This window comes from Dromiciops gliroides, chromosome 1 (genome assembly GCF_019393635.1).
Source record: "Dromiciops gliroides isolate mDroGli1 chromosome 1, mDroGli1.pri, whole genome shotgun sequence".
Classification (NCBI taxonomy): domain Eukaryota; kingdom Metazoa; phylum Chordata; class Mammalia; order Microbiotheria; family Microbiotheriidae; genus Dromiciops; species Dromiciops gliroides.
The window spans coordinates 571,350,047-571,378,045 of NC_057861.1; the positions used below are offsets into that span (position 1 = coordinate 571,350,047).

The 27,999-nt window shown below is 34.3% G+C and overlaps 1 protein-coding gene across 3 annotated transcripts in view; it reads right to left on the reverse strand.

Moving 5' to 3' along the window:
- Positions 1–27,999, reverse strand: part of DCP2 (decapping mRNA 2) — a 69,803-nt gene that overhangs the window by 35,181 nt on the left and 6,623 nt on the right. For 2 of the 3 annotated variants that reach the window (XM_043977535.1, XM_043977534.1), the window contains exons 2-4: positions 27,844–27,995; positions 18,719–18,846; positions 18,081–18,179 (exon numbers count right to left, since the gene is read on the reverse strand). In XM_043977535.1, the coding sequence (XP_043833470.1) occupies positions 18,081–18,179; positions 18,719–18,846; positions 27,844–27,995 (379 nt within the window). The remainder of the gene's footprint in view (positions 1–18,080; positions 18,180–18,718; positions 18,847–27,843; positions 27,996–27,999) is intronic. The other variant, XM_043977536.1, reaches the window with a different exon arrangement.

Consider the following 27,999-nt stretch of genomic DNA (forward strand, 5'->3'; position numbering starts at 1 on the left):
CAGCTAGTAAGTGTTAAGTGTCTGAGGCCGGATTTGAACTCAGGTACTCCTGACTCCAGGGCCGGTGCTCTATCCACTGCACCACCTAGCTGCCCCCCTGATAATGCTTTTAATAGTCTTTTCACTCCATCCTTGAATTTATATCTGGAGCTGTGGATTTATGGTGATGAGAACAGGCTATGTTTATTTTTAATTTTAATTTTATTTTTTAAGTGGGGCAATGAGGGTTAAGTGACTTGCCCAGGCTCACACAGCTAGCAAGTGTCAAGTGTTTGAGGTCAAATTTGAACTCAGGTCCTCCTGAATCCAAGGCTGGTGCTTTATCCACTGCACCACCTAGCTGCCCCCCAGGTTATGATTAAATAACACTTTCTAGTACTGCCCAACCAGTGTTCAAAGATACACTAAAAAATACATTATGAATTCACTAGGAGCTGCAGCTTTCCTCAAAATTTAAGCTACCACCTCTCCCTTACATCAACAGCTGCAGAAGCCACTATTGTAGCTAAGCATTCACTCTAGGGGCAGGTAGGTAGTACAATGGACAAAGTCTGGTGTGGAGTTAGGAAGACCTAAATTCAAATAAGGTTTCAGACACTTACTAGCTGTTCAACCCTGGGCAAGTCATTTAACCCTGTTTACCTCAGCTTCCACATCTGTAAAATGAGCTAGAGAAGGAAATGGCAAACTATATTTTTTAAGAAAAACCCCAAAGGAGATCATGAAGAGTTGATCAGGACTGAAAACAACTCTTTCCCTTCCTTTCTCCACTCTCCCAAGTGTTTACTCAATGTGTTTTCTAAGCTGAGTCCCAACATCCTTTGATAGCTGAAGCACAATTTTTGTTGATTTCAAGTTATTAAATTTCTTGTATGTATATTTTATAACTAGATGAACATAAAATTTGAACTGAAATAATAAACTTTATGACATTGACCCAAGAAACAAACAGGTAATATAATTAATTCCCACTAATAAAATATTAAGGTTTACAGAGTGTTTTACTTATTACCTCATTTGATACTTACAACCACCCTATGAGGGAGGTATTAAATTATTATCCTCCTTTTACAATGAGGGAACAGCCTGAGGGAAATACATGCACTTGATCAGCATAACTATCTCTGAAAATGGCTAGGAGACTCAAGTAAAAAATCAAGCTTTATAAACAAACACAATCCATTCTGTTTTCTAGCCAATGTCCTCCTATATCTAAATCTGATACTAAGATGGAGAAGCATTATCTATGGGGCTAGTCACTGAAGTTTTTAAATTCTAAGAACTTACTAAAGGACACTTCATCCTTCCCATTCTCCAAGAACTTTTGAGTAAATCTGCCCGATTTCAATTAATTGTTCATATTTATTTCACTTGTGGTTCATGGTTAAGTAAGTTCCTTGATTTTCATAAATTAAATGTTTTATCAAAGACTTAATGTTGAACATTAATACAACTACCGAAAATTGTATTAGAACTTAGTTAATTTCAATGAATCATGTTTTTTCTATTTTTTCATGTCTATTACTAACAATCAAGATACCCACTCCTCTTCCCCAACTAGCAAGCTCCTTTATTTTAAGGGCCATGGTTTCCCCATTTTTTCATAATTTCCCCAGATTCAGTCTAACTGTTTGTAACGCTTAAAAAAGTTGGTAAATATTTGACAATAAACTAAGATAAAACACAGATGTTACTCAAAAACGATCATTTCTGAAACACTGCCTTAAAATAAGTTTCACCCCTACCTCTAAGACTCATAAACCAGGATAAGTTATAAAAACTTAAGAGTTTTCCCGTAGAAATACAATCCTCGAAAGTCTATTGTAATCTTTATAGCCATAGTGCCTAACCAAAAGGGCTTCTATCACTACCATCACTTTGAGAGGTGGGTAAGTGTGTGTAACCACTACATTCATATTTACCAGAAAACAGTTTTAAGTAATCACTAATTTCTGCAAAATCCTATGGAAAAAGTTTAATAACTATTCTCGCACTAGCCAAATCATTTTCTAAATTACAAAACACAAAGTTCTTGGAATATACAAGTAAAGAATGCTCCGAGGCAATCTTTTTTAAGCAAAATCTAAACTAAAAGAACAATACCTTAAATAGATTTTTTGCCTACTATGTGCTGCAAAACCTACAGATTAAAGTTCCTCAGACAAAATCCTATAAAACTTAGTTTTATAAGTGCTTCTTAAAGTCAGCATTTTCATCAATCATTCAAGCATTTATAAACCACCTGAAGGTGGACATACTACTGGATAATTTGTGTGTATAAAGCTTTAATACTTCTGTGATCTACTAACTTTTGTATTTTATATACATTACTTAAGGATAGCCTTTACTAATTATGTCTAAAAAAATTTTTAAATAAATGAATCAGTTCTTGTCATAATTTTGCTATAAAATGTAGCAATACTTTCCCTAGATAATTGTTTTCACAAATAACCATTTATGAACTTTTCAATTCACAGATGGTTCAGCTAAAACATATTCAATATACACAAGAAAAGTACAGAAGAATGGGTTGCAGAACAGTAGTAGATTTCTCTCCCCAACTTCCCTATACCAAATGAAATCCCAAGTAAATAAGCTAGAAAGAAAAACTAAAAGTAATGAACTAAAAGTAAAGAAACTTCTGTCCAATTAGACCCCTTACTAAACATAATATAAAGAAAAACTGCCTCACAATTAGTTACACAAAAGAATGTACTGCCTCAGGAGGTAATTTCCTCCTCATAAGAGATCTTCAAGCAAAGGCTCATAACTACTTTTTGAGAATTTTATAAAAGGGACTGATTTTGGATTTTGTTTGTTTGTCCTGTTGAGCCAGGACTACAGGGCCTCAGTTACTGATCTGTAGCCTATGGGTCTCCCACTGAATTGCCCAGACACCACCTACATTGGGCTGCACTCCCCTTTTATTTAAGTGAGACAGACCTTTCCTGCAGTCCTTCTAAGTTATCTTGAGCTAGAAAATTTTAAGGTTCCATCACTCTAGAATTCATTTTCAGGCTTGATTTAAAATTGAGGGAAGTTAGGGAGAGCTCAATCTTCTTGCCTTTTCTCTGCCATTAAGGCTCAGCCTCCCAACCTTGTTGTTCCAGCAATAAAACACTCCATCTTTCAGCTCCAGGCATTTTCTCTGGCTGTGGCCCCAAAATGAAAGAGCTTTTCCATTTTCTCTGCCTAATGCCTTCCCTTGCTTTAATTCTCAGCTAAAATCCCATCTTCTACAGGAAGTCCTTCCCAACCATTCTTAATACCAACCCCTCCCTCTCTTTGTTATTGCCTAATTATCCTGTATATATTTTGGTTGTGTGTGTACATATTCATATGCTTAGAACTGTACATATACATATTTGTTTGTTTCCCTCATTGTGAGCTCCTTGAGGGCAGAAACTGTCACTTGTCCTTTTTTTGTATCTCTAATACTTATCACAGTGCCTGGCAGATAACAAGTGCTTAATATATGTTGACATATAAAAGAATCATAAACACATGTAAAAAGGCAGAAATGAAAGCATCCTGTATATCCAGGGTATAATAATTTAATTGCATTTAATACAAGAACTTTGCAAAATATATATAACAAAACAGAAATTAAGCAGAGACATCTCAAATAATGAGTGAGTTGAAAAACAATTCATACAAATAATAGATGACAAGTTAAATATAATGATAACAATGAAAGAACATGCCAGAACTTATGGAATAAACCTAAAGCTAGCAGTCCAAAGTAAAAAATTCTCAATATTTAAAAGAAAAGACCAACCAAGTGTATAATTAAGACTAGAAAATAAACAAATTAGCTACCCTAAAAAAGAAATAGAAAAGAAATACTTAAAAATAAATATCATGAAAGAAAACTAAGATTTGTTTTTTGAAAAACAATAAAACTAATAAGCCATTAGCTAACCTTATCAAGAAAAAAAAATTATCAAAATGAACAAGGTAAGCAAATAATAGGAAAGAAAGAGAATTATCACAAATTAATTATTATATTGGAATAAAACTTGGAATTCAAGGGAAATGGATCAGCATCTACAAAACAATTTAACAAAACAATTGTCCATATCAACCCCACATCTAGGCCACACAACTTCAGCTTCTGTTGTCCACCAGTCTATAGCCCTAGATCCAGGCCACCTGCCATCTAGGAATTTGTTTTGTTGGACTATTAATAATTGTTACAAAGGTTTCATTTTTCTTCAGGGCCAGAAGGTACAAGCAAGAAAACAAAAATGCTTGATTAACTGAAAAAATTTAAAAAGACTGACAGCAGGAAGGAGTGGAGACAAAAAGAGGGGAAAATATAAAAGACTAAGATGGACAGATATGTAATTATTATAACTGTGAATGGGAATGGAATGAACATGCCCATAAAACAGAATAAAAAGGATTAGAAAGTGCACACACACATATACACACACTCACACACACACACAACATAAATATTCAAAGAGTTAAAATAAGGAGCTGGAAAAAAATTGGTTATGATTTACCTAAACTCACAAAAAGCTGAGAAAGTGATCAAGACCTCAATTTAATTAAAAATGGTAACTTAAAAATCACAGGGAAACTACATTAACCTGAATAAACAAATGGCACAATATCTAAATATTCAACAAAAAGTTTAATGAGTTTTAGGGAGAAATAGTAGAATTAGAGTAGTTGGGGACCTCTTTCAGAACTTGATAAATTTACAAAGGAAGGAGGAAAGAGGGAAGGAAAACAAACTGAATAATAAACTGAAATAGATTTTTTTTAATTAAATATGATAGATCTATGACAATCTAACGAGTGCTAGATTGATAGAGATGCTAGAATAAAAAATGAACTGGCTATATCATGGGACATAAAAACCTCATAAATGCAGAAAAGCAGAAATTCTAAACACATCTTTTAATGATCACAATGTAATTTTTAAAAGCTGCTGAGGAAAGAATTAAAAACCAACTAGAGAATAACTTAATCCAGAGTATTCATCAGTCAAAGAATTAATCATAGCAATGATAAATAATTTCATTAAAGATAATAACAATGTGATTCTACATCAAAATCTGGGGTACACAAAGGCCTGAGAGAAAAAATTATGTCACCAAACATGTTCATTAACAAAAGAGAAAAAAGCAATTGGCAAGCAAATAAAAAAACAGAAACACTTAAAAAAAAAAAACAACCAAATGCCAATAGAAATTCTGAAGAATCAAAGCAAATAAACCATGACAACTGAAACGAGGAGTCATTTTTAAAAGATAAACCACTTGTTAGATTCATTTTTAAAAGAGGAAAGTCAAATTACCACTACTGAAAATTGAAACAGAGGATTTACAACAAATTAAGAATAAAGGACATCATCATAACCTATTTTAAAACCAACATAAAGTGGTTTGACAACCTAAATAAAATAGATTTATTTTTACAAAAATATGAAATACTCAGACTAAGTGAAAAAGAATGATACAATCTCACAAAAATAAACACCCAAAGAAATAAGCTCAAGGACCAGATGACCTTGAAAGAAACTCAAGGACCAGTAAATGCTATCAAACTTTCAAGTGACAATTCCAATATTAAATAAGTTGTTTGGGAAAAAAAATAGGAAAACAAAGTATCCTACCAAATTGCTTCTCTGACACAACATGATCTTAATATCTAAAATGAGGAAAGGAAAAGCAAAGAAATATTCCTGATGAATATCAATGAAGTAAATATTAACCAATATCCCTAGCGAACATCACAAAAATATTAGATAAAATATTGGCAAAGAGCAATTATTAATATATTATTGTATATTATGTATATTGTATATTAGCAACATTTTTTTAAAAAGATGATACACTAAAACCAAGATAAAGGATTACTTCAATATGAAAAAAAACTATAAATAAAATGTTGTTGTTCAGTCATTTAAGTCATATCTGATTCTTTGTTATATCATGTGGGGTTTTCTTGGCAAATATACTGGAATGGTTTGACATTGGCTTTTCCAGATCATTAAACAAATAAGGTACTGTAACAAATAGGGTTTAGTAACTTGCCAAGGGTCACAACAGCTAGTCAAGTGTCTTGAGTCTGGAGTTGAACTCACAAAGATAAGACTTTTTGACTTCAGGCTAAGCACTCTATTGACTGTGCCACCTACCTGCCCCATAAATAAAACAGACCACATTAATACTTAGAAAAATAAAAAGCACTTTAGGGAAAAATCACTTAGGTAAAAATTTATGTTCTTCAACTAAAGAAAAAGCCTTCAAAAATATACTATATATTTCAGTTTAAAAAAAAACCTAAAAAAAGCAGAAGGGATAAATGTACTTACTTTAATGTGGTAAATAATATCTATTCAAAACCAAGAATGAGATTCAGAATTATATGCAGTGAGAACATAGTAAAAGCCTTTCCAGCCGACTTCCGGGGTGGAGCCAAGATGGCGGAGGAAAGGCAATGAACTCCAGAACTCATGACATGATCGCTCCAAAAAACATCCAAATAACGCCATAGGAAAATACCTGGAGCAGCAAAACTCATAGAAGAATGTGCTGAAATCATCTTCTAACCAAGAACGGCTTGGAAGGTCAGAAGGAGGGAGCAACCCCAGAGTCACCCTGACACAGATTCAGTCCCAGGAAGGACTTACTAGAGAAGGAGACCCCCAGAGCCTCTGAATCAGCTGAAGCGCCAGTGTCGTCGGGTGAGTGGGCTGAGCCCTTGGCAGGGGGGAGACTACAGGGGTCTATGCTGGTGCTAAAGCAGAACTTGGATTTTACACCCCTGCTGAGAACCATGTGGTAGGCTCGAGTAGCAGTGGCCCAGCCAGGTGGGGGAGGGGCACAGGCTCCTTGGAACTAACAACCACAACACATAAAACTGGTTGATTAGCAAGTTGGTCTGGGGTCATCTAAGGACCAGGGAATAGGCCTGGCGAGTGAAGAACCTGATTCTCCTTAAAAGATACCACCTGGGACTTCTTAAGCTTGGGATACTGCAGCCTGGAAACAGTGCCCAACTTTAAAGAGCTAAAAGTCAAGTAAAAGAAAGGCAAGATGAGCAGACAAAGGTGAGGAGCATAGAAAGTTTCTTCAGTAACAAGGAAGACCAAGGGGCACCCTCAGAGGAAGATGTCAACATCAGGGCCCCTATATCTAATGCTTCCAAGAAAAATATGAATTGGTCTCAGGCCATAGAGGTGCTCAAAAAGGACTTTGAAGATAAAGTTAGAGGAAAGAGAAATAAGGGAGATGCAGGAAAGACATGAGAAAAATGTCAACAGCTTGAAAAGTCAAATTGGCCAAATGGAAAAGGAGGTACAAAAGCTCTCTAATGAAAATAATTGCCTAAGAATGAGGATTGAACAAATGGAAGGCAGTTACTTTATGAGAAACCAAGATACAATAAAGCAAATACAAATGAATAAAAAAATAGAGGGCAATGTGAAATATCTTCTGTGAAAAACTGCTGACCTGGAAAATAGGTCCAGGAGACATAATTTGAAAATTATTGGTCTACCTGAAAACCATGATCAAGGAAAGAACTTAGACACCAACTTCCAAGATATTCTCAGGGAAAAATTTCCCTGAAATTCTAGAAGAAGAAGCTAAAATAGAAATTGAAAGAATCCACCGATCACCTCCAGAAAGAGATCCCAAAAGGAAAACTCCTAGGAATATTATAGACAAATTCCAGAGCTCTCAGGTAAAGGAGAAAATATTGCAAGCTTCCAAAAAGAAAGAATTCAAATACTGTGGAGCCCCAGTCAGGATAGCACGAGATCTAGCAGCTTCTACATTAAAGGACCGGAGGACATGGAAAATGATATTCCAAAGGGCAAAGGAAATGGGATTACAACCAAGAATCACCTACCCAGCAAAACTTATCATAAGCTTTCAGAGGAAAAAATGGGATTTTAATGAAAAAGACTTTCAGATATTTGTGATGAAAAGACCTGAACTGAATGGCAAATTTGACTTTCAAATACAATACCCTAGAGAACCTTAAAAAATTGGAGCTGGGGGACATACCTGGGGTCGTACAGTGGGCGACTGTCTTGTGTCTGAGGCCAGGTTTTAGCTGGGATCCCCCTGGGTCCAGGGGGGATACTTTGTCCACTGTGTCACTTAACTAGGTGATGACATCTTTAGGGTTAAATTGAGGGGTGAAGGGAATTCACTGGGAGAGGGGGAAGGGCAGAGGTGAAATCCTACATGAAAGAAACAGGAAAAGGCTTATGGAGTGGGGGAAGAGATGGGAGAGGAGCAGGGAAGTAAATGAATTTTACACTCATCAGAAAAGGCTCAAAGACCTTAAACTCATCAGAGCTGCCTCAAGGAGGGACTAACAGACACACCCAACTGGGTGGAGTAATCTATTTAATCTGGGCAGTAAATGAATTTTACACTCATTAGAAAAAGCTCAAAGACCTCAATCTCATTAGAATTGGCTCCAGAAGGGAATAATGTACACACTCAATTGGGTGGAGTAATCTCTCTAACCCTGCAGGAAAACAGGAGGGGAAGGGGATAAAGAGAGAGGGGAAAAGAAGGAAGGGCAGAGTGGGGGAGGGGACAGACAGAAGCAAATCCCTTTTGAAGAGTGATAGGATGAAAGAAAATGGATAATAGAATAAATATCATGGGGAAGGGAATAGGGTGGAAGGGAAACAGTTAACAATAGTAATCATGAAAAAGAGAAAAGGGAGAAAAATTGTACAAAAAATATTTATAGCAACTCTTGGTGGAGGCTAAGAATTGAGAATCAAGGGAATGTCCATCAATTGCGGAATGATGGAAAAAGCTGTGTTATATGATTTTAGTGGAATGGTCTTGTGCTATAGGAAATGACAAATAAGATGATCCCAGAAAAACCTGAAAACACTAATGAACATCGATGTATAGTGAAGTGAGCAGAGCTGGAGGACATTGTGCATAGTGACAGCAGTATTTTGTTCGATGAGCAATTGTGAATGACTTAACTACTCTCAGCAATGCAATGATCCAAGACAATCCAAAGGAACTAATGAGGAAGCTTACTATGCACCCCTATCGAAAGAACTGATAAAAAGAAGACTTGAGGATTGTACATATATAACCTGATTGCAATCTTGTGGAGGGGGGAGGAAAGGGAGGGAAGGAGGGAGAAAAATTTGGAACTCTAAATCTTATGAAAATGAATGTTGAAAAGTACCCTTACATGTAACTGGAAAATAAATGTTTGCTGCTGAAAACAAAACAAACAAACAAACAAAAAAAAAACCTTTCCAATAATACCAAGGGTAAGGCTATTATTATAGCAATAAGTCAAGAAAAAGAAATTGAGGGAATAAACATAGGCAAACTGGAAACAAAATTACTTTTTATAAATGATATTGTGAGAAATAAAATTTTCTCTCATATAAAACTAATTATTGTATTAGGACCAAGGTTTTTCCCCTTTTCTACTTCCTCATCCAGAAACCAACCAGTGTGGCCCCAGACCAAAATTTCATCAGACAGTAAAGGAATTCAAAGTAAAGGCTAAGTAATTCCTAATCACTGTGTTTGCTCAGATAGGCCTGGGGAAAAGCTGATTCTCTTTATCATCAAGATAAGTGATGTGAAAATTGGTCAAATCTTTGACCAAGATTTGAGTGACCTAAGTCAGCAGCCCAAGACCTTCATTTTAATATAACCCACACCTATTATTGTGTTAACCAATCCTAGTTGATTGCCACCCCTCAGGAACACTTACTTCATCTTTGCAAGGCATATAAACTATGACCCCCCCCCCACACCACCACCACCTTGAGGGGTCTTTGGTCTGTAACAGACTGCCAAATGACCATCCTTTTATTAATAACCTGCCAGCCTTATTAATAAAGTGATTAAATCACCCAGAAACTATGTCTCTCAACTTTTTAACAATTACAATATGCTGAAGAACCTAATAGTTTCAAACAAAAAGTTCACTGAAATGATAATTTTATAAAAAGTAGCTAAATTTATAACAAACTCAAATAAGTCATCAACATTTCTGTATGTAACCACCAAAACCCAGCAAAAAGATAGTGAAAAGTTCCACACAAAACAAATACTGGGACTCTACCTACCAAGACATACACTATATGAAAATAAGTACAAAACATTCTTTACAGAAATGAAAATAGTCTAAAAATGTGAAAAACTAATTTTTGCTCATGGCAAGCCAATATAATAAAAGCTGCTGTACTCCCTGTCAATTTATTCAGTGCCATAACAACAAAGCTACCAAACCATTACAGTTAAGAAAAAAACCAAATAAAACAAATAACAAAATTCATCTAGAAGAGCAAAAGCTACTGTAAAGAACAAGAGAAAATTATGAAATTCATCTAGAGAAACAAAAATCTCAAAGGAAACAAAAAAAATTGGAAAGGAGCAGGTGAAAGTGCTAATATATCAGGTCTCACATTGCAACACATAAAGTAGTAATCACAAAAACTATTTGGTACTAGGCAAAAACCAATGGAACAGTTAGGTAAACAACAAATGGAAGCAAAATGAACCTAACGTTCAACCTAGCATCCTGCACCCCTACACTGAGGTAAGAACTCACCACTTGACAAAAAGTTCTGGAGAAACTGTAAAGCAATCTATCAAAAACTGGTTTAGGGTAACACTTCATGCCACATCCCAAGATATGATCCAGAAGTAAAAGATTGCATTATAAACAAATTATGGGAGCAAGGATCTATGAATAGAACTTATAACTAAACAAAGGGAGGTTCACAAAAGATAAAATGGACAATTTTGATAATACACAATTTTAAAGGTTTTGTTTAAAGAAAGTTGAAAAACAGAAGGGAACTAATTAATGGGGGGAAATTTTTTCTACAAATTTCTCTAATAAAGATCAGATTATATCCAAGATATCCCAAAGAACTTATTAAAATTTATAATAACAAGAGCCATTCCCTAATAAATGGTAAAAGGATATGAACAGTTTTCAAAGAAAAACAAGCTGTCAATAAACCTACAAAAACACCTGGATGTATTTTCAGGTCAGATGTTTTTCCAATGAGATATTTCACATTTTTTTTCTATTTTTTTTTTTATTCTACTAATTTTTGTCTTGTTACTTGATAGCTCATGGAGTCATTCGATACCATTTGCCCAATTCTAATGTTTAAGAAATTATTTTCTTCAATCAGCTTTTGTACTTCCTTTTCCATTTGACCAATTCTACTTTATAAGTTCTTTTCTTCAGTGAATGTGCTTCTTTTCCCATGTGACCAAGTTGGCTTTTTAAGGAGTTCTTCAGTATTTTTTTGTTGCTCTTTCGACATTTGGCCTATCCTGTTTTAAAGGTTTTATTTTCTTCATTATTTTTTTGTGCCTTCTTTATCAAGTTGTTGAATCTTTTTTTGTGATTTTCTTGCATCACTCTCATTGCTTTTCTTTTCTTTTCTTTTTTTTGTGAGGCAATTGGGGTTAAATGACTTGCCCAAGGTCACACAGCTAGTAAGTGTCAAGTGTCTGAAGCTGGGTTTGAACTCAGGTCCTCCTGACTCCAGGGCTAGTGCTGTATCCAATGCACCACCTAGCTGCCCCACTCTCATTACTTTTCACAATTTGTCTTCTACCTATCAAATAAGATTTTTTTTTTTAAATTCTGGGAAATCTTATAAGAATTCTTTTTCAGTCCGAGACCAATTCTATTTTTCTTTGAGGCTTTGGACATAGCACTTTTGACTTTGTTGTATTCTTCTGAGTTTGAACTTTCTGTCACCGTAGTAATTTTTTTGTTTAGTTGCTTTCCCAGCCTATTGACTTTTAACTTTATTTTTAAGTTGAGCTCTGCTCCTGGAGTTGAACGGGGATAGAGGATTTACAGGGAATTGTTACAAGCTTCAGTTTTTTGTGTAGCTGTTTTCAGACCTAATTCTGATGGTCTATAAGTTTTTAGTTCTTCCAAAGTGAAATGATCTAAGGAGAGGTATAATTACTACTCTCCTGGCCTGTGCTCTGGTCTGTGAGTGACCACAAGGAAGCACTCTTTTCTGCCCTGGCACTGTCACCAGAGTCCCTGCTCCCCTGCAGCCACAAACTCTGGTATGCTAGTGGTCCTCCTCACCCTAGAACTGTGACCGAGGACTGCACCCACTCAAACCTGGGTAATGCAACAAAGTCCTGCACCTCGTGCCAGCCACAGGACCCCTGTAATCTCTCTCCAACCCCCCTTACCATCTGTGTGCAAAAAGCTCCAGAAGCTCGGGGCAGCTAGGTGGCACAGTGGATAGAGCACCGGCCCAGGAGTCAGGAGTACCTGAGTTCAAATCCGGCCTCAGACACTTAACACTTACTAGCTGTGTGACCCTGGGCAAGTCACTTAACCCTAATTGCCTCACTTTAAAAAAAAAAAAGCTCCAGAAGCCACCACTGATGCAGACACCACCAAGGTCTGCTGCTGGTTTGCTGGGGTGTACTACTTTCACCTCCGTGCTATAGATCTTTTCTACCAACCTTGTAAGTTCTCTTGGGCTAGAAAGCTGTTTCACCCTATCTTTATGTGGAGTCTGCTCTTCCAGAATTCATTTAAAGTTGTTCGGAATGTAATTTGGGAGTGCTCCCTTTTCTCTGCCACCTTGGCTCAGAACCCCAACATATACTACTTATTTTAAGAAAAGCTCCATTTATTCTTATACTTTCTAGTGTCTTTAAAAGGAATGGGCAAGCAAAAAAAACAAAAAACAAAAAACAAACCAAAAAAAGGGGCAGCTAGGTGGCGCAGTGGATAAAGCACCGGCCCTGGATTCAGGAGTACCTGAGTTCAAATCCAGCCTCAGACACTTGACACTTACTAGCTGTGTGACCCTGGGCAAGTCACTTAACCCCCACTGCCTTGCAAAAAAACAAAAAAACAAAAAAAAACAATAAAAGGAATGGGCAAAATATTTTGTCAGTTTTTTCTGTATCTACTGATACAATTATACTGATAAAATTATTTTGATATATGTTTCTGGGGGGGTTATTTTTGATATGGTCAATTATTTATCATTTTCCTGATATTAATACAGGACTGATTAGTCCTGCATTCCTAATATAAATCCTATCTGGTACATGATTTTTGTGATATATTGCTATAATCTCCTTGCTAGCATTTTATTTAAATTTTTTCCACCAATATTATTTAGGGAAATTGACTTACAGTTTTCTTTCTGTTTTTGCTACTCGTGATTTAGGTTTCAAAATCATATTCATATCATAGAAGGAATTTGGTAGAACCACTTTATTTTTTTCAAACATTTTGCTCAGAAATTGCATAGGATTAATTGTTCTTTAAATGTTTGGTAGAATTTTCTTGAAAATTCACATGGTGCTGTGTTTTTTCCCTTGGGAAGCTCATTGATGGCATTTTATTTCTTTTTCTAAGATAGGATTATTTAAGTATTCTATTTCCTTTTCTGGTCATCTGGGCAATTTATATTTTTGTAAATATTCCTCCATTTCTCTTACACTGTCAGTTTTATTGACATGTAAATGGGCAAAATAGTTCCTAATAACTGCATTAATTTCATCTTCACCCTTTTCATTTTTGACACAAGTAATTTGGTTTCCTGCTTTTTTAAGAAAACAGTGGTTTTGAAATAGACAACCATCTGAGGGAAAAAAAAAAAAACAAGAAAACCCAAAATTGGATTATAAAGAGTTGGACATGATTGAAACAACTGAACAACAACCAGTGGTTTATTTTGGTTGGTGGTTTTTTTTTTCCATAAAACCATCTTCTAGTTTTAGAGCTCAAGGGTCTTTTGAGTTTCAATTTTATTAATTTCTCCTTTGATTTTGAGAATTTCTTTTTTGGTATTTAATTTGGGATTTTTACTTTGTTCTTTTTCTAGTTGTTTTTCTTCTTTAGTTGCATGCCTAATTAATTGCTTTCTCTATTTTACTGATGTATCTATTTCTCTGCTTTCTCTATTTTATTGATTTAAGTGTTTGGAGATATACATTTCCTTTGAGTACCACTTTGGCGACATTCAATAAATATTGACATATTGTCTCATTGTTATCATTATCTTTAATGAAATAATTGATTTTTTTAAATGATTTGTTCTCTGACCCGCTCATTGTTTGCGATTATTTAGTTTTACAATTTTGGGGTGTGGGAGGCAGGGCAATGAAGGTTAAGTCCAAGGTCACACAGGTAGTAAGTGTCAAGTGTCTGAGACTGGATTTGAACTCAGGTCCTCCTGAATCCAGGACTGGTGTTCTATTCACTGTGCCACCTAGCTGCCCCATTTCTTACTAATTTTTAATCCATGCTTCCAAGACCCCTTATTGAATATAATTTTCATATTGCACATTTGTGAGGTTTTTGTGGCTGAATATGTAGTCCATTTTTGTGAAGGTGCCATGTCCACTTGAGAGAAAAGGAGGCAGTGATCAAAAGCTAAACAGGGGGACAGGGTAAAAATTCCCATTCAATTTTCTCCAGAGGATTTACCATATGTAACTTTTCTAAAATTCTGTTTATCTTTTTAACTTTTTTTATTTAATGTTTAGATTTATCTAGGTATGAGGAAGGTAAATCGAAATCTCCTACTAATAAAGTTTAATTGTCTATTTTCTCATGAAACTCATTTACCTTTTCCTTCAAGAATTTGGATATTATACCATTTGGTGCATATATGTTTAGTACTGATAAATAGCCAAAGGATATGAATAGGCAGTTTTCAGAAAAAGTAATCAAAGCTACTTATAGCCATATGAAAAAAAAACGCTCTAAATCAAAGTTTCTTAAACTTTTGGGTTGAAACACCACATGTGGAAACTTACTGTGGGGGTTGTAAAAAATTTGGCAACAGTAAAATTTTATGTATACCTATTTTATAAACCCACATAAAATTTCTCAAGTGAAAGGCAGTTGTGATTGGGAAAAGTTTAAGGAGCCCTGCTCTAAATCACTATTGATTACAGAAATGCAAATTAAAACAACTTTGAGGTACCACCCCACACCTATCAGATTGGCTAACATGAAAGAAAAGGAAAATGACAAATATTGGAGGGGATATGATAAAAATGAGACACTAATACACAGTTCGGAAAGGAGGTTCATAACAGTACGGAGTTAAAGGCTTTTCAGGGGGGTTGGTGAGAGAAGAGGAGAGTGTATAATTTAAAATTCTAAATGTGGGTTCTAATCTGTTCCCCCAGTTTGGGGGGAAACTGACTAAAATCACTGATAAAACGAGTTTAGATTTTTAAGGGTTTATTGAAATATAGAAAGAGAAAGATTCAGAACAGAATTCTTACAACCTTGCAATCATATCTTTCCTCAGCTCCTCTCTGTCTTTTCCTGCCATCACCACCGAGTCAGGAACCAAAAAGACAGCACTCTTAATGCCGGCTCCCCTTTCCTCCTCCCTGTACCCTCCCAGAATGGGGAGGTTCTTCAAGCTGGTTGGTTGATTGGGCCGGAAGTTCAAAGTTTTTTTAGATTCTGAGAGTCATGCTTTCTTAAGTACTCTCAAGTACTAGCCAGATGTGCTTAGAATCTAGTCAACTACTAATCCAGTCAAATTGGCCAGTAATTCATTCAGGTGGGCTCCTGAGTATCTGCCAAATCTCATCTATCACATTCCATTATCTTGACAAGAGACATTGGGGCTCATTGCTGCATTACAGAAAGGAGTTGGAGAAAGAGCTAGCAAGAAGGTAGAGAGACACCAGAGGAATGAGGACACTAAGAGGCTTTTCAAGGGGGCTTAGAGTTAGAAGAAAGGAGCAGAGCAGTGAAGCAGAGGGCTTTTGAGTTAAAAGAAGCCTGGGACTGAGAAAGTTGGAGAAGACTGAAGGTGAACCTGTCTGAGCCAGGCATGGCTGCAGGCCACAGAGGGAGCAGTCAGCACACCCATAGGCAAGAGGTGGCAGAAAGTTTAAAAAGCTGACAGGTCGTATTTTAATTTTTGTTATCCTTGTTTCTACATTTAACCCTAAGTTTATTCATCTAAATAAATCCTTGTGCTGTTATTTACAGAGAGGCGTTTGCTTATCACTTTGGGAGGAGTAGCAGTGTGGAAATTTTTAAACAGCCCTAACAGCCTGGCTTAGGAAATTAATAACAGTCAGATAGCCAGCCAGTCAAAAGTCCACAGATTAGGTCCCCAAGTTAATTAAAATATTTTTACGTTTGAATGGCGAAACAGATGGAACTCACGGATCATTTATGATTTTTCTAAAGTTATAATTTTTCATATAGATGTAATTTTTCATATAGCCCACAGTTACAAAATTTACAGATTAGATTAGTTGTAAATAATTTTTTACACGGTTTTATGTATTAACTTAAATGTTATTGGTTTCTTTCAATATTTTTCTTTGACAATTACTAAGTTGCATGCTAATAAAGGGGAAATGTTGATTTCTTGGGGGGGTGGGGATGTCACATCAAAGTTTTTGAAGGAATTCTTTCATTCCATAAGATATCAGTCCTGAAAACAGATTATCTAAATTAAACAAATTTAAAATCAGATTTTGGATGGCAGTGAGTGCCAGCAACTAAGCAGTTTACCTCCTTTAATCTGCAGGCAATAAGAAACTTATTTAAAAAAAAACAGCAGGAAGTTTATTACATACACACACACACACACACACACACACACACACACTAAAAAATGTATGTCACAAACGATACAAAAAAGGAAAAGGCTATCTTGTCTGAAAGGCACTAGCAACCCAAAACAAGTATGAAAATAACCACATGGTGAACTGTTCTTCAGGGGGAGGGGGGGGAATTTATGTGCAAATTTATTATAAATATATCAGTTCATGTGTTTATTATAAATTTTACTGACATAATTTTATTGATATGTATAACACACAACTCTCAAATAATAAAATATACAATACTCTTTATTGTAAATTTCCTATAGATAATTAGATTTGGCTAATAGATTTGGCCAATCCACTGATATGAGATTTACAGTTGTAAATTTTACCCTCATATAAACTATATTAATTAAACTGAAACTGCTTCAAACTGAAAAGCTTCAACAATTCTGATCTCTTTTTAGCTTTTTATATAGATGCAGGATTTGGAATATTGTTTGATTCTACATTATTTTTTACAAAATCCTGAAAATTATTCAAATCAATTTCATGTTTTAAAATTTCATGTAAGTGATACAACTTTTTTTCACCTGTAATCCATGGTGAAATCAGTTTTTCCTAAGGCCATATAGATGGTTCTTAATGAATCAAGGTAATTAAAAATTCTTTCACAGTTGTTTATGTTCAATTAAAAAATTAAAATTCATGCACTGAATTATGTTTTTAATAACACATTCCTAGGGAGAATATTAATTTTTTAATTTTTATTCAATGGAATTTCTTTAAACTTAATCAAATCTTCAACTTGAGATTCTTGCGTTCTAGTGCCAATCCTTAGGATTTCTAAAGCTCTCAGTGCGTTTGATTAAATTTTGCACTTTCTGAAGGTTAGGAGATCTTGACTGATAGGGGCAGCTAGGTGGCGCAGTGGATAAATCACTGGCCCTGGATTCAGGAGGGACTGAGTTCAAATCCAGCTTCAGGCACTTGACACTTACTAGCTGTGTGACCCTGGGCAAGTCACTTAACCCCAACTGCCTCACCACCACCACCCCCCCCAAAAAAGAAAGAAATTAATTAAGGAAATCTTGATTGCAATGAAGTTCAAATAATGAAAATCCTTCACAAATGTCAATCATTAAAACAAGGTCTTGCAAGAAATTATTGTTATCTGATCTCTGTGCCTAACCAGAGTAAAGAGAAAAATGTATACATAATAATGCAAGATATGTGCACCAGATAGCAGTTGCAAATCTTGAACTACATGTCTCTCATGGGATCCCAGCACTCAATTTGAATAATGTTACTTTCAAGTTCTTTAGCTACAGTTTCTAGCTCTAGTTTCTAGCTGGTGATAATAATATCCAGAAATATTTTTTTAAGTGACTAACTTATTTTATTTCAGATACTCAAATAGCCAAGTGATAACTGAAAATCATTAAAAGAAAAAGAAAAAAAACAGTTTATAATAGCCAAATAATACCATTTAGTTGCATATACATAACTTACCTCTCTTGCAGCACAGTCATGTGGCGCTTCTTCTTTATTTACTTTTCCCTTTGGAAATCCCCAGCCTGATTTTGCTAGATAACCCTGAACCAATAATACCTTAAAGAAACAACAACAAAAATCACACAAATAAATGTAAGTCATTGAGAGTAAGGAGTGTCTTACTTCTTTATTTAGTATAGTGCCTATCACATATACAGTAAGTAATCAATTAATAAATGCTTTATGATTGATCCACTACAAGAAAAATGAAATATCCTTAAGTAAAAACATTGAGTTGTTTGGGAATTTCCCCCATATCAGAAAATATGAAATAGAAAAACTAATTTTCTTACATCTAAATATAAAATTACACTGCCAATCTTTTTCTACTTCAGCATTTGCTACTTAATCCCACTGAACCAAACAGCTACAACCAGGAGACTAGACTATCAAACCAGAGAAAACACAAAGTTGGGGTAAGGAAGGAATAAAAATCTAACACAGTATTTCACTATGCTTTTACAATACAATACTATTACTTTAAAACCTCAATTCAGAACATTAATAACATATATTTGATTAAGCTAAAGAGATAAATGAGTTAAATGCTAGTTCATTTAAAACATTGCATGTTATCTTGACTCAATTTCACTCACATTTTCAAGTGTTTCATCAAGGATAATTGCACCATATGTTGGTACTCCCATTTTATATTCCTTCCATTCATCTAAAACTTTCTGCACATCTTCACCTTGAGGCAGTAAAAAAGGACAATGACTGAAGAGTAGAAGTAATGTCAAGGAAGCCAATTAGCTTTTCCCCACCCCCACGAAAAGAAAAATACAGTACACAGACAAAAAGAACAGAACCATTCAAATGAACTATGCTTTTTTTATTCTATGAAGTCATCTTTAAAAGCCTCACTCTCAGTTGGCTTTTTCTATTTATGTTCTCCTGAAGATAGGTTGTAATCAAAAACAATACTGAGGATGTAGCTGGACGTAAGCAACATAAAATAGATGCCCTGGCATATCTGAGATACTAAAAGAATAAGAGGAAGGCTTTCAAAGAATTAATGTATCTACTTCGCTAAAATTATTTCAACTAACTTTTTAGTTGAATCTCCAGGATTTTCTGAGTATATCTGCAAAAACTGATTCCTTCAATTTCTTTTTCTTCTCTTATAGCTACTGCCAGCATTTATAACATAATACTGAATTATATGGTGATAATAGGCATCCTTGTTTCATTTCTGATCTTACTGAGAGAAGGCTTCTAGCTTATAGCCATTATAAATAATGATTGCTGATAGTTTCAGGTAGATGCTTTTTATCATTTTAAGGAAAAATCCATTTTTATACCTATGCTTTCAAGTGTTTTTAATAGGAATAAGCATTTTAAAATAAATCAACATTTTTGTATATCGTGAACAAAATACCACTTCAAGAAGAGATAGTAAGAGATATCTCATGTAAAATACCTGTAGACTTTATAAAATATGTGAGTATACCTACCAAGACAAGCCCATGAACATAATTATAAGACACTTTTTATAGAAAGAAAGTCAAATTTAAATAATAGGAGAAATATTGGGTGACAATTCTACCTAAACTAATCTACTTAATACCATCCCAAATAAATTATCAAAAAATTATTTTTGTTATGTTTCATCTAGGAACACCTGTTCCTAGAAGAAACAAAGGGGGGAATGTGATGAAATAATGGAATTTAGCAGATACTCAAAGACCCACCTGGAGATTAATCTATACTGATTGAATCAAGTGAGAGTGATTGACTGCTGATTAAGCCTACTTCAAGTTAATTGCTGCTGATTAAGCCTACTTCAAGTTAATTGGATTGTAATCACACCTGGCTATCCCTTAAGAAGGTATTGTTCTCAGAAACTAGACTGTGAACTCAACTTGAGAACACCTTCAAAGCCAATGGATTTGGATGACGCCAACCAATCACCTTGAAGCAGTGTGTAAGGACCACCTCTGTTCCAGATCTATAAAAAGTTTCCACAAACAACTTGCTAGAGAGTTCCTGATCAAAGCAGGCTCATGGAAGAGGACTTCAGGAAGAACCCAACCAGGCTGGAACTCTAGGCTAGGTAGGACTTCTTTTTCTTAACTCCTTGTGAATACCTCTATGCTTTAATAAATGTTTAATGCCTAAAGACTGGTGCTGAAGCTTCTGATTTAAGGCGACCACAATTTAGATTTTAAACATCACACTAGCAAAACTAGATTTTAAACATCACAGTTAGAAAACTATTTTATTGAGCTGGAAAAAAATAATAAAATTCATTTGGAAGAACAAAAGGTCAAAAATATCAAAGGAATTAATGAAAAAACATATAAAAGATTAGCAATATCAGATCCCAAACTGGGCAGTAATTATCAAAACTATCTGTTACTGGCTATTGAAGACATACAATACACAGTAGTAGATGATTACAGTAACATTGTGTTTGACAAATATAAAGATTTAAATTTCTGGGATAAGAAAACACTATTTGGTTTTAAAAAAATGGTTGGGAAAACTGAAAAGCAAAATGGATACACGACCTAGATATAAAGAAAACTAGAAAAACATGGAACATATTACCTATTGGACTTATGAATAGGAGAAGAATTTATGAATAAACACATGATAGAGAACACTGTGAGATGTAAATTGAGTAACTTTGATTACATTAAATTAAAAAGGTTTTGTACAAATAAAACCAATGTAGCCAAGATTAGAAAGAAGGCAGAAAATTGGGGGGAAATTCCTATACATACTTTATTGGATAAAGGTCTTGTGTTGCAAATATATAAAGAACTTTTTCAAATTTATAAGAATATGAGTTTCTGTATCAAGAAGTCAAATTTTAAAATGCTCTTAATTAATGATTATTAATGACTTAAGAAATGCAAATTAAAACAACTCTGAGGTACAATCTCATACCTATCTGACTGGCTAATATGAAAGAAAAGGAAAATGATAAATGATGGAGGGGATGTGGGAAAATTGGGGCATTAATGCGTTGAGCAATATGGAATTATGCCCAAAGAGTTATAAAATTGCATATAATGTTTGACCCAGAATAGTGCTATTCACTATTAAGTCTGTTTCCCAAGGTGATCAGTGAAAAAGGAAAAGAACCTATATGTTCTAAAATATTTATAGCAGCTCTCTGTGGTGGCAAAAAAGTGGATATAGAAAGGAATTTCCCCATAAATTGGGGATGGGATGCTTCTATGCTGTAAGAAAAAATGATCTGGTTGATTTTTAAAAAACATAAAAGATTTGCATGAAGTAATGAAAAGTGAAATGAGCAAAACCAAGAGAAAATTCAGTCAGAGCAATATTAGTCAAAGAATAATTTTGAACCACCAAGTTATTCTGAATACTATAAATACTCACATCAACTCTAAAGGACCCATGAAGGAAGATACTATCCACCTCTCAGAATGTTTTAAATGCATAAAATAAAGAGGAATACAAAGGAAAACAATTATAATGAAATGCAATTATCACTTTTTTTAAAAAGCCAACATACCCCAAGTTGAATAACTCTGCTCTATGAGAAAATATGGACAAAAAAGTGCTCTGGATAAGAAGCCATGGAGAAGTGATATATGCATGGAGGCTCTATACTGATAAATGCACAGATCTTTCAAATTATCCAAATATTTTGCTTTGAAAATGATAAAGTTATTGTTAACTCCTAGAAATTTCAATGTGACAACAAAGTAACAGATTCTTTAATGATATATTCAGCTTCAGGCACCCAAGAGGATACAAGTAATGTAAAAAGTATCAAGACATATTTTTAGGTATATTAGGCTACAAAAATCAAAAACAAACAAACCTCAAAGTTCTCCAGTTGAATAAATTCTAAGCAAGTCAGAAGCTCAACCCTACCTGCCACCTGACAATCAAGTAGTAAAGGCACAATGCTAAGAGCAAAGTTCTAGCAAAATGAATGAATTTTTCACTGCTAATACAGTCCTTAGCTAAATAAGACAGAGAGAACTTGAAGATTTAAGGTCCTTTTTAGACAGCCCAAAATCAACTATGGTAAATTTTCAAGGGCCCTGCTTTACGGAAAAAAAAAAACAGAAGAGAAATAAGCTCACGTTTTAAAGTTTGTAATTCTAAATTCACACATGAAGAAAAAAAATTTTTTTAAGTATATTAAATACCATCATCTATCACATCACCCTTCTTATTTAATCTTATCTTGTGACCATTTCTTTGTATTATAAACACCAATAGTGAAATTAGCAAAAAATAAATTCATTAGGGACTAAAGAAAAAAGTATTCAGGTTCCAAAAGAAATTAGGTTAAATCTTAGAGAAATGAGGGTGCTATCAATATTCATACTATTAGATTCCTCATTCCTATAACAATTGTGTTAATGGTAAGTACAGGTTAAAATTTGATAACAAATCAACTTATCTACACCAATGTTTAAAAATATATAATTAAGCTTTAAAAAAAAATACTTCCAAACAGATAAGCTTGAGTAATTCCTTTCTCTTTAATTTAGTATATGCATAAGGTAGTTAAGAGTGGATAGAGCACCGGCCCTGGAATCCGGAGTGCCTTTATTCAAATCCGGCCTCAGACACTTAACACTAGCTGTGTGACCCTGGGCAAGTCACTTAACCCCAATTGCCTCACTTAAAAAAAAAAAATAAAAACAAAAACAAAACAAAAAAAGAGTATCCACTAAAAACAAAAACAAAAACAAAAAAACAAGAGTATCCACTGACTTTATAATACAATTACCAGGAAATTGGTATCAGTAAAGTAGCTTATAGAAAACCCAAAGAAAAGCAAAGAAAATAATGTATAAGGTAAAACATAAGAATGCTATCAATATCACTAATATTATCTGTTTCCATTTTGGGAAAAATTATGAAATTTGGATGATCAAACCATAATATAATTGATAAAAAGAAACATCAAGAACTTAAACCTAAATAACTCATAATTGTTCAAATTCTTTGCCTCCCTGACCCTTCAATTTTGGACAGCCAAAGAATAGGATAACAAAAGAAGGCATAATTCTATTATTTTCTCATTTTTCTCCTTGCTAATCAATCATCAATATAAAATTTTATGTATAAATGTGTGTGCATACATATTTCTGTATATTTCCAACTATATATACATATACATGCATATTTATGCACACACATCAAATTGACAAGTGAAGATGTTAAATTATTTTGAGTAAACTTGTTTGGAAATTACTATTTATATCACTTTATGACAAATAACTGAGTTCAACTAAGGCAGCGTCAAATACCCTTGAACAAAAAAATGTTTTGTGTTTTTTTTTAAACTCAGTTACAGTGCACTTTTGCTTAACCCATGCATAACAATATAACAGCCAAAATGGCAGTGATAGCAGTGAGAATTTGAATAAAAAAGAAGTATTATTTTCTAATTATTAAAATACTTTACTTGCCTGTAGGCCTGACTTAATTCCTAACAAAATTTCTTTCAGGTCCTGAGGCCTGTGCTTATTTTGGATGTATGGTTATTCAAATAGAAGACGCTGGTTAATTTTTTTTCTTAAAAGAAAAACCCATAAGCTAAAGCAAACTAACTGCTATTATTTGTTCTTCTTGTTCAGTCGTTTCAGGTGGATCTGACTCTTTGTGACTCCATTTTGGGATTTTCTTGGCAGAGATAATGGAGTAGTTTGCTATTTCTTTCAATAGCTCATTTTACAGACGAGGAAATGGAAGCAAATGGGACTAATCAACTTGCCTAGAGTTACATATCTAATAAGTTAAGCCAGATTTAAGTATGAGTCTTCCTAACTTGAGGCCCAGATCTCTATCCACTGCACACCTAGCTGCCCTAGTATTATATACTTCTTACTCAACTATCTTCACCTGAAATCAAAGGAAACTTGTTATAATCATTTGGAAGATATTAGTAATAGTTTTAAAGTTACAACATTTTAAATGTTAAAATGAAACAAATGTATAAATGAGAAATTTATAACCAGAGGACCTACAATGAAAAACTAAAGCAGTGTAAATCATTTAAATTAAAGAAATTTAAATATGTATTAAATAAGATGAGAAAGAGACAGCAATAAAACTATGATTTTTGGAGTAGTTGGAGAGAGAATTGAATTAGTAAATTGGTTTTTAAAAAAGGAGGATTAGTGACCCACTTCAGGAAATGAAATGTTATTTCTCTAAAGTAAAATAATGTCAAAGAAATAGTTTGATTAGATCTGTTTTCACAAAGATATAAAAATGACTCATTATAAGTACATTAATTCATTCAAATATTGACCTAATACTCATGTGGGGAAGAATACTGGAAGAATATGAAAAGATTAAAGAATCAGGTCCTGACCTCAAAAGTTCATAAATTTAGAACTGGAAGGGACCTCTGAAGTCTTCTTGTCCAAACTGATTAGTTTACTGATGAAGAAACTAGAGAGGATAACTAGCTACATACAATGCTTGGCACTTATCAGGTACTTAATTAATACATGATGATTAATTGATAAACTAGTTGGGTAACAAGACATGCCTTTATATATTTAGCAATTAAAAACTCTATAAAGAAGCATACAATCAGGGCAGCTAGGTGGTGCAGTGGATAGAGCACTGGCCCTGGAGTCAGGAGTACCTGAGTTTAAACCCGGCCTCAGACATTTGACACTAGCTGTGTGACCCTGGGCAAGTCACTTAACCCCAATTGCCTCACCAAAAAAAAAAAAAGAAGCATACAATCGATGAGTGAGATGAGCAGAACCAGAAGAACATTATACACAGTATCATCAACATTATGTGTTGATCAACTGTGATAGACTGGATTCTTCTCACCAATACAATGGTACAAGAAAGTTCCAGGGGACTCATGATGGAAAATACCCTCCAAATCCAGAAAAAAAAAAAAGAACTGTGGAATATGGATGCTGATTGAACAATACTATTTCTTTTGGTTTTGGTGCTGTTTTTCTATTTTGAGGTTTTTCCTTATTGCTCTGATTCTTCTCTTATAGCATGAATGATGCAGAAATATGTTTAATGTTGTTATGTATATATGTGTGTGTGTGTATATAGATACAGATATAGATAGATAGATAGATATAGATATATATACCTATACCTATATAGGATTGCCCGCCTAGGGGAGGAGGGCAGGGAGGGAGGGAGAAAAATTTGAAATTGGAAATCTTTTATAAACAAATGCTGAAAACTATCTCTACATGTAACTGGAAAATAATAAAATACTTTTATTTAAAAAAAAAAAGAAGCATACAATCAAATGCAAAGCTAAGTCTGTTTGGTACAGATCACAAGAGATCTAGGAATTCAGGGAATGTGATGTCATGTAAAGTGTTAGAAAACAATCTGTTGGGGGCAGCTAGGGGCTCAGTGGATAAAGCACCGGCCTTGGATTCAGGAGGACCTGAGTTCAAATCCGGCCTCAGACACTTGACACTTACTAGCTGTGTGACCCACTTAACCCTCATTGCCCTGCAAAAAACCAAAAAACCAAAAACCAAAAAACTCCAAAACAGAAAACAATCTGTATAAATATGTAGAAAATTTACAAGGGAATAACTATTAATGGCTTAGCGATTCCTTTTTTTTTGTTTTCAAGTTCAGCCTAATTCATTCCAAGTTTTTCACAAATTCTAAAACAGTCTTTGCAAATAGTTCTGCCATTTTGACAGATATTATTGACTTCTAATAATAATTCATGACAAAAATGGATTTTCATACATTTAATTTAATGTAATACTCTATCCCTCTACAGGCCAAAAATTAGAGAGGGTCAAGTACCACAAAGGAAATTTTTATTTTATTTCAATTCTAATGTATAGTATTTTTCACTACAAAGTAGGATGTGATATTTTCAGGATATCAGATAAGTGACAGAATGAGTCCATGAAATTTCATGGTTGTAGAGAAAGAACTAACTAGGAATCAGAAAACACTAGTTCTAATACACTAAATGTGTTTCCTTCAGCAAAGTACCTTGGTTCCTTCATATATAAAAAATGGGATTAAGTCCTGCTTCTTCATAGGATTATTATGATGATTAAAGAATATATGTGGGGGTGGCTAGGTGGCGCAGTGGATAGAGCACCGGCCCTGGAGTCAGGAGTACCTGAGTTCAAATCTGGCCTCAGACACTTAACACTTACTAGCTGTGTGACCCCGGGCAAGTCATTTAACCCCAATTGCCTCACTAAAAAAATATATATATATATATATATATATATATATATGTGCTAAAAAAAAAAAAGAATATATGTGAAAGCACTTTGTAAATGGTAAAATATTACCCAACTATAAAGTATATAGAATATTACATGAATTCTCTATATCAACTTTTATAAACTTCTTATTCCCAAGGAGACATGCCCAAAAAAGATGAGTTCATCTGGGCAAATAGCAATATTCAAGAGATTTATATATGATTTGTAACCGTATCCTCATCTTTTTCCAAGCTTTTGTATTTCCAGTCCTTACTTTTCTCCCAAGAGAAATTTCCATCATTTTCACCATTTTCAACTACCTGCTTCTACAGGTATTTTCTCTCATCTCAAACTCAACATGTCAAACTCATCTCTTCCCCCTTCCAACAAGCTCTCCCACTTGATTTTTCTATTTCCCTTAAGGATAGCAACACATGCTACCACTCAATGATAAATGAACTCTCAAGTCCCTTCTAGCTTTAAATGTATAATCCTATGGATCTTTAAAGGAATGTTTGGCTAATAGTAATTGACCACCAACAGAACATTTTAACTAGAACATTCCAAGATATAGATACTAACAAGTGGAATATTACAATCAGATTTCAATCTATCTTTCTAGCTTCATATTTCATACTATACTCCACAATGCCTCCAAATAGATAGTTCATACCCTGCACCCTAACATACCTTGAACTTTCAAACTTCTAACCTTTTGCTCAATTATTCCTTCTGAAATGTCCTTTCTTCTTTCTACCAAACTAATGGCTACATATCCTGTAAGACTCAGCTCAAATCTCATTTCCTCCATGAAATTTTCCCTGTCCACCAAGTAAAATTTTCTCATATGAATTATTATAGTCCATTTCGGCAATCAATCATATGCTGTATCTTGAAACTGTTCCTCTATTTTGTCTTGAACTATGTAAATCTTATACTGTTTAAAATATGTGTTTAAAATGTTTGTAAATTGCTTGAGAGCAGGGACCAAATCCTAAGAATTATTTTTATACCATATAGCTCCACAGTACCTTGGATTGTTGGGCATTCAACAGTCTTTTCTGACTTGATTTTGATTCAGATGAAAAAGTGTTTCTGATGATTTCTTGGTCTGACTAAAGATGCCAATCTGATTAAAGCAAAACTTGTAAAATACAAAAATAACAGGAATGAGAATAGGGAAAGAACCTGTGATTTCACTGAAATGCCTGGATAAAGGAATCTTCCAAGGCAACAGTAAAAACAGGCAAAGGTAGGTGAGCCCATAGGTTAACACTGAGTTCATAGGCCAACTTGAACTGTTATAAGGAAAAAAAGTTTAATTTCAAGTCTCATATAAAGTTTTCCAAAAAACACTTCAAGACTTTAGCTACTATACATGTTTGAAGACTCGTTTTTTTTCTCTTCTTTTAAGAGAAGATAAGCTGTATGTTTTGGGTAGGTCATAACCCTCAAAAACAAGACAAGGAAGTAAACTTTTTAGTGCAACAACATTTTACTAACAAGAAAGGAAAATGATAATTACACTAATAAAAAAAGGATATCAGCTTTAGCAAAGTCTCTTATCCCACACTGAGGTAATCCTGGTGTGTTCTGCATGTAGAAATCCAAGTAAAACCAATGGGCAAGTTCAATCTGAAAGCACACTCGGATAGCGTTGTCTCTTTCCTCACTGGGAATATGCAAAATAAAACGGCTGC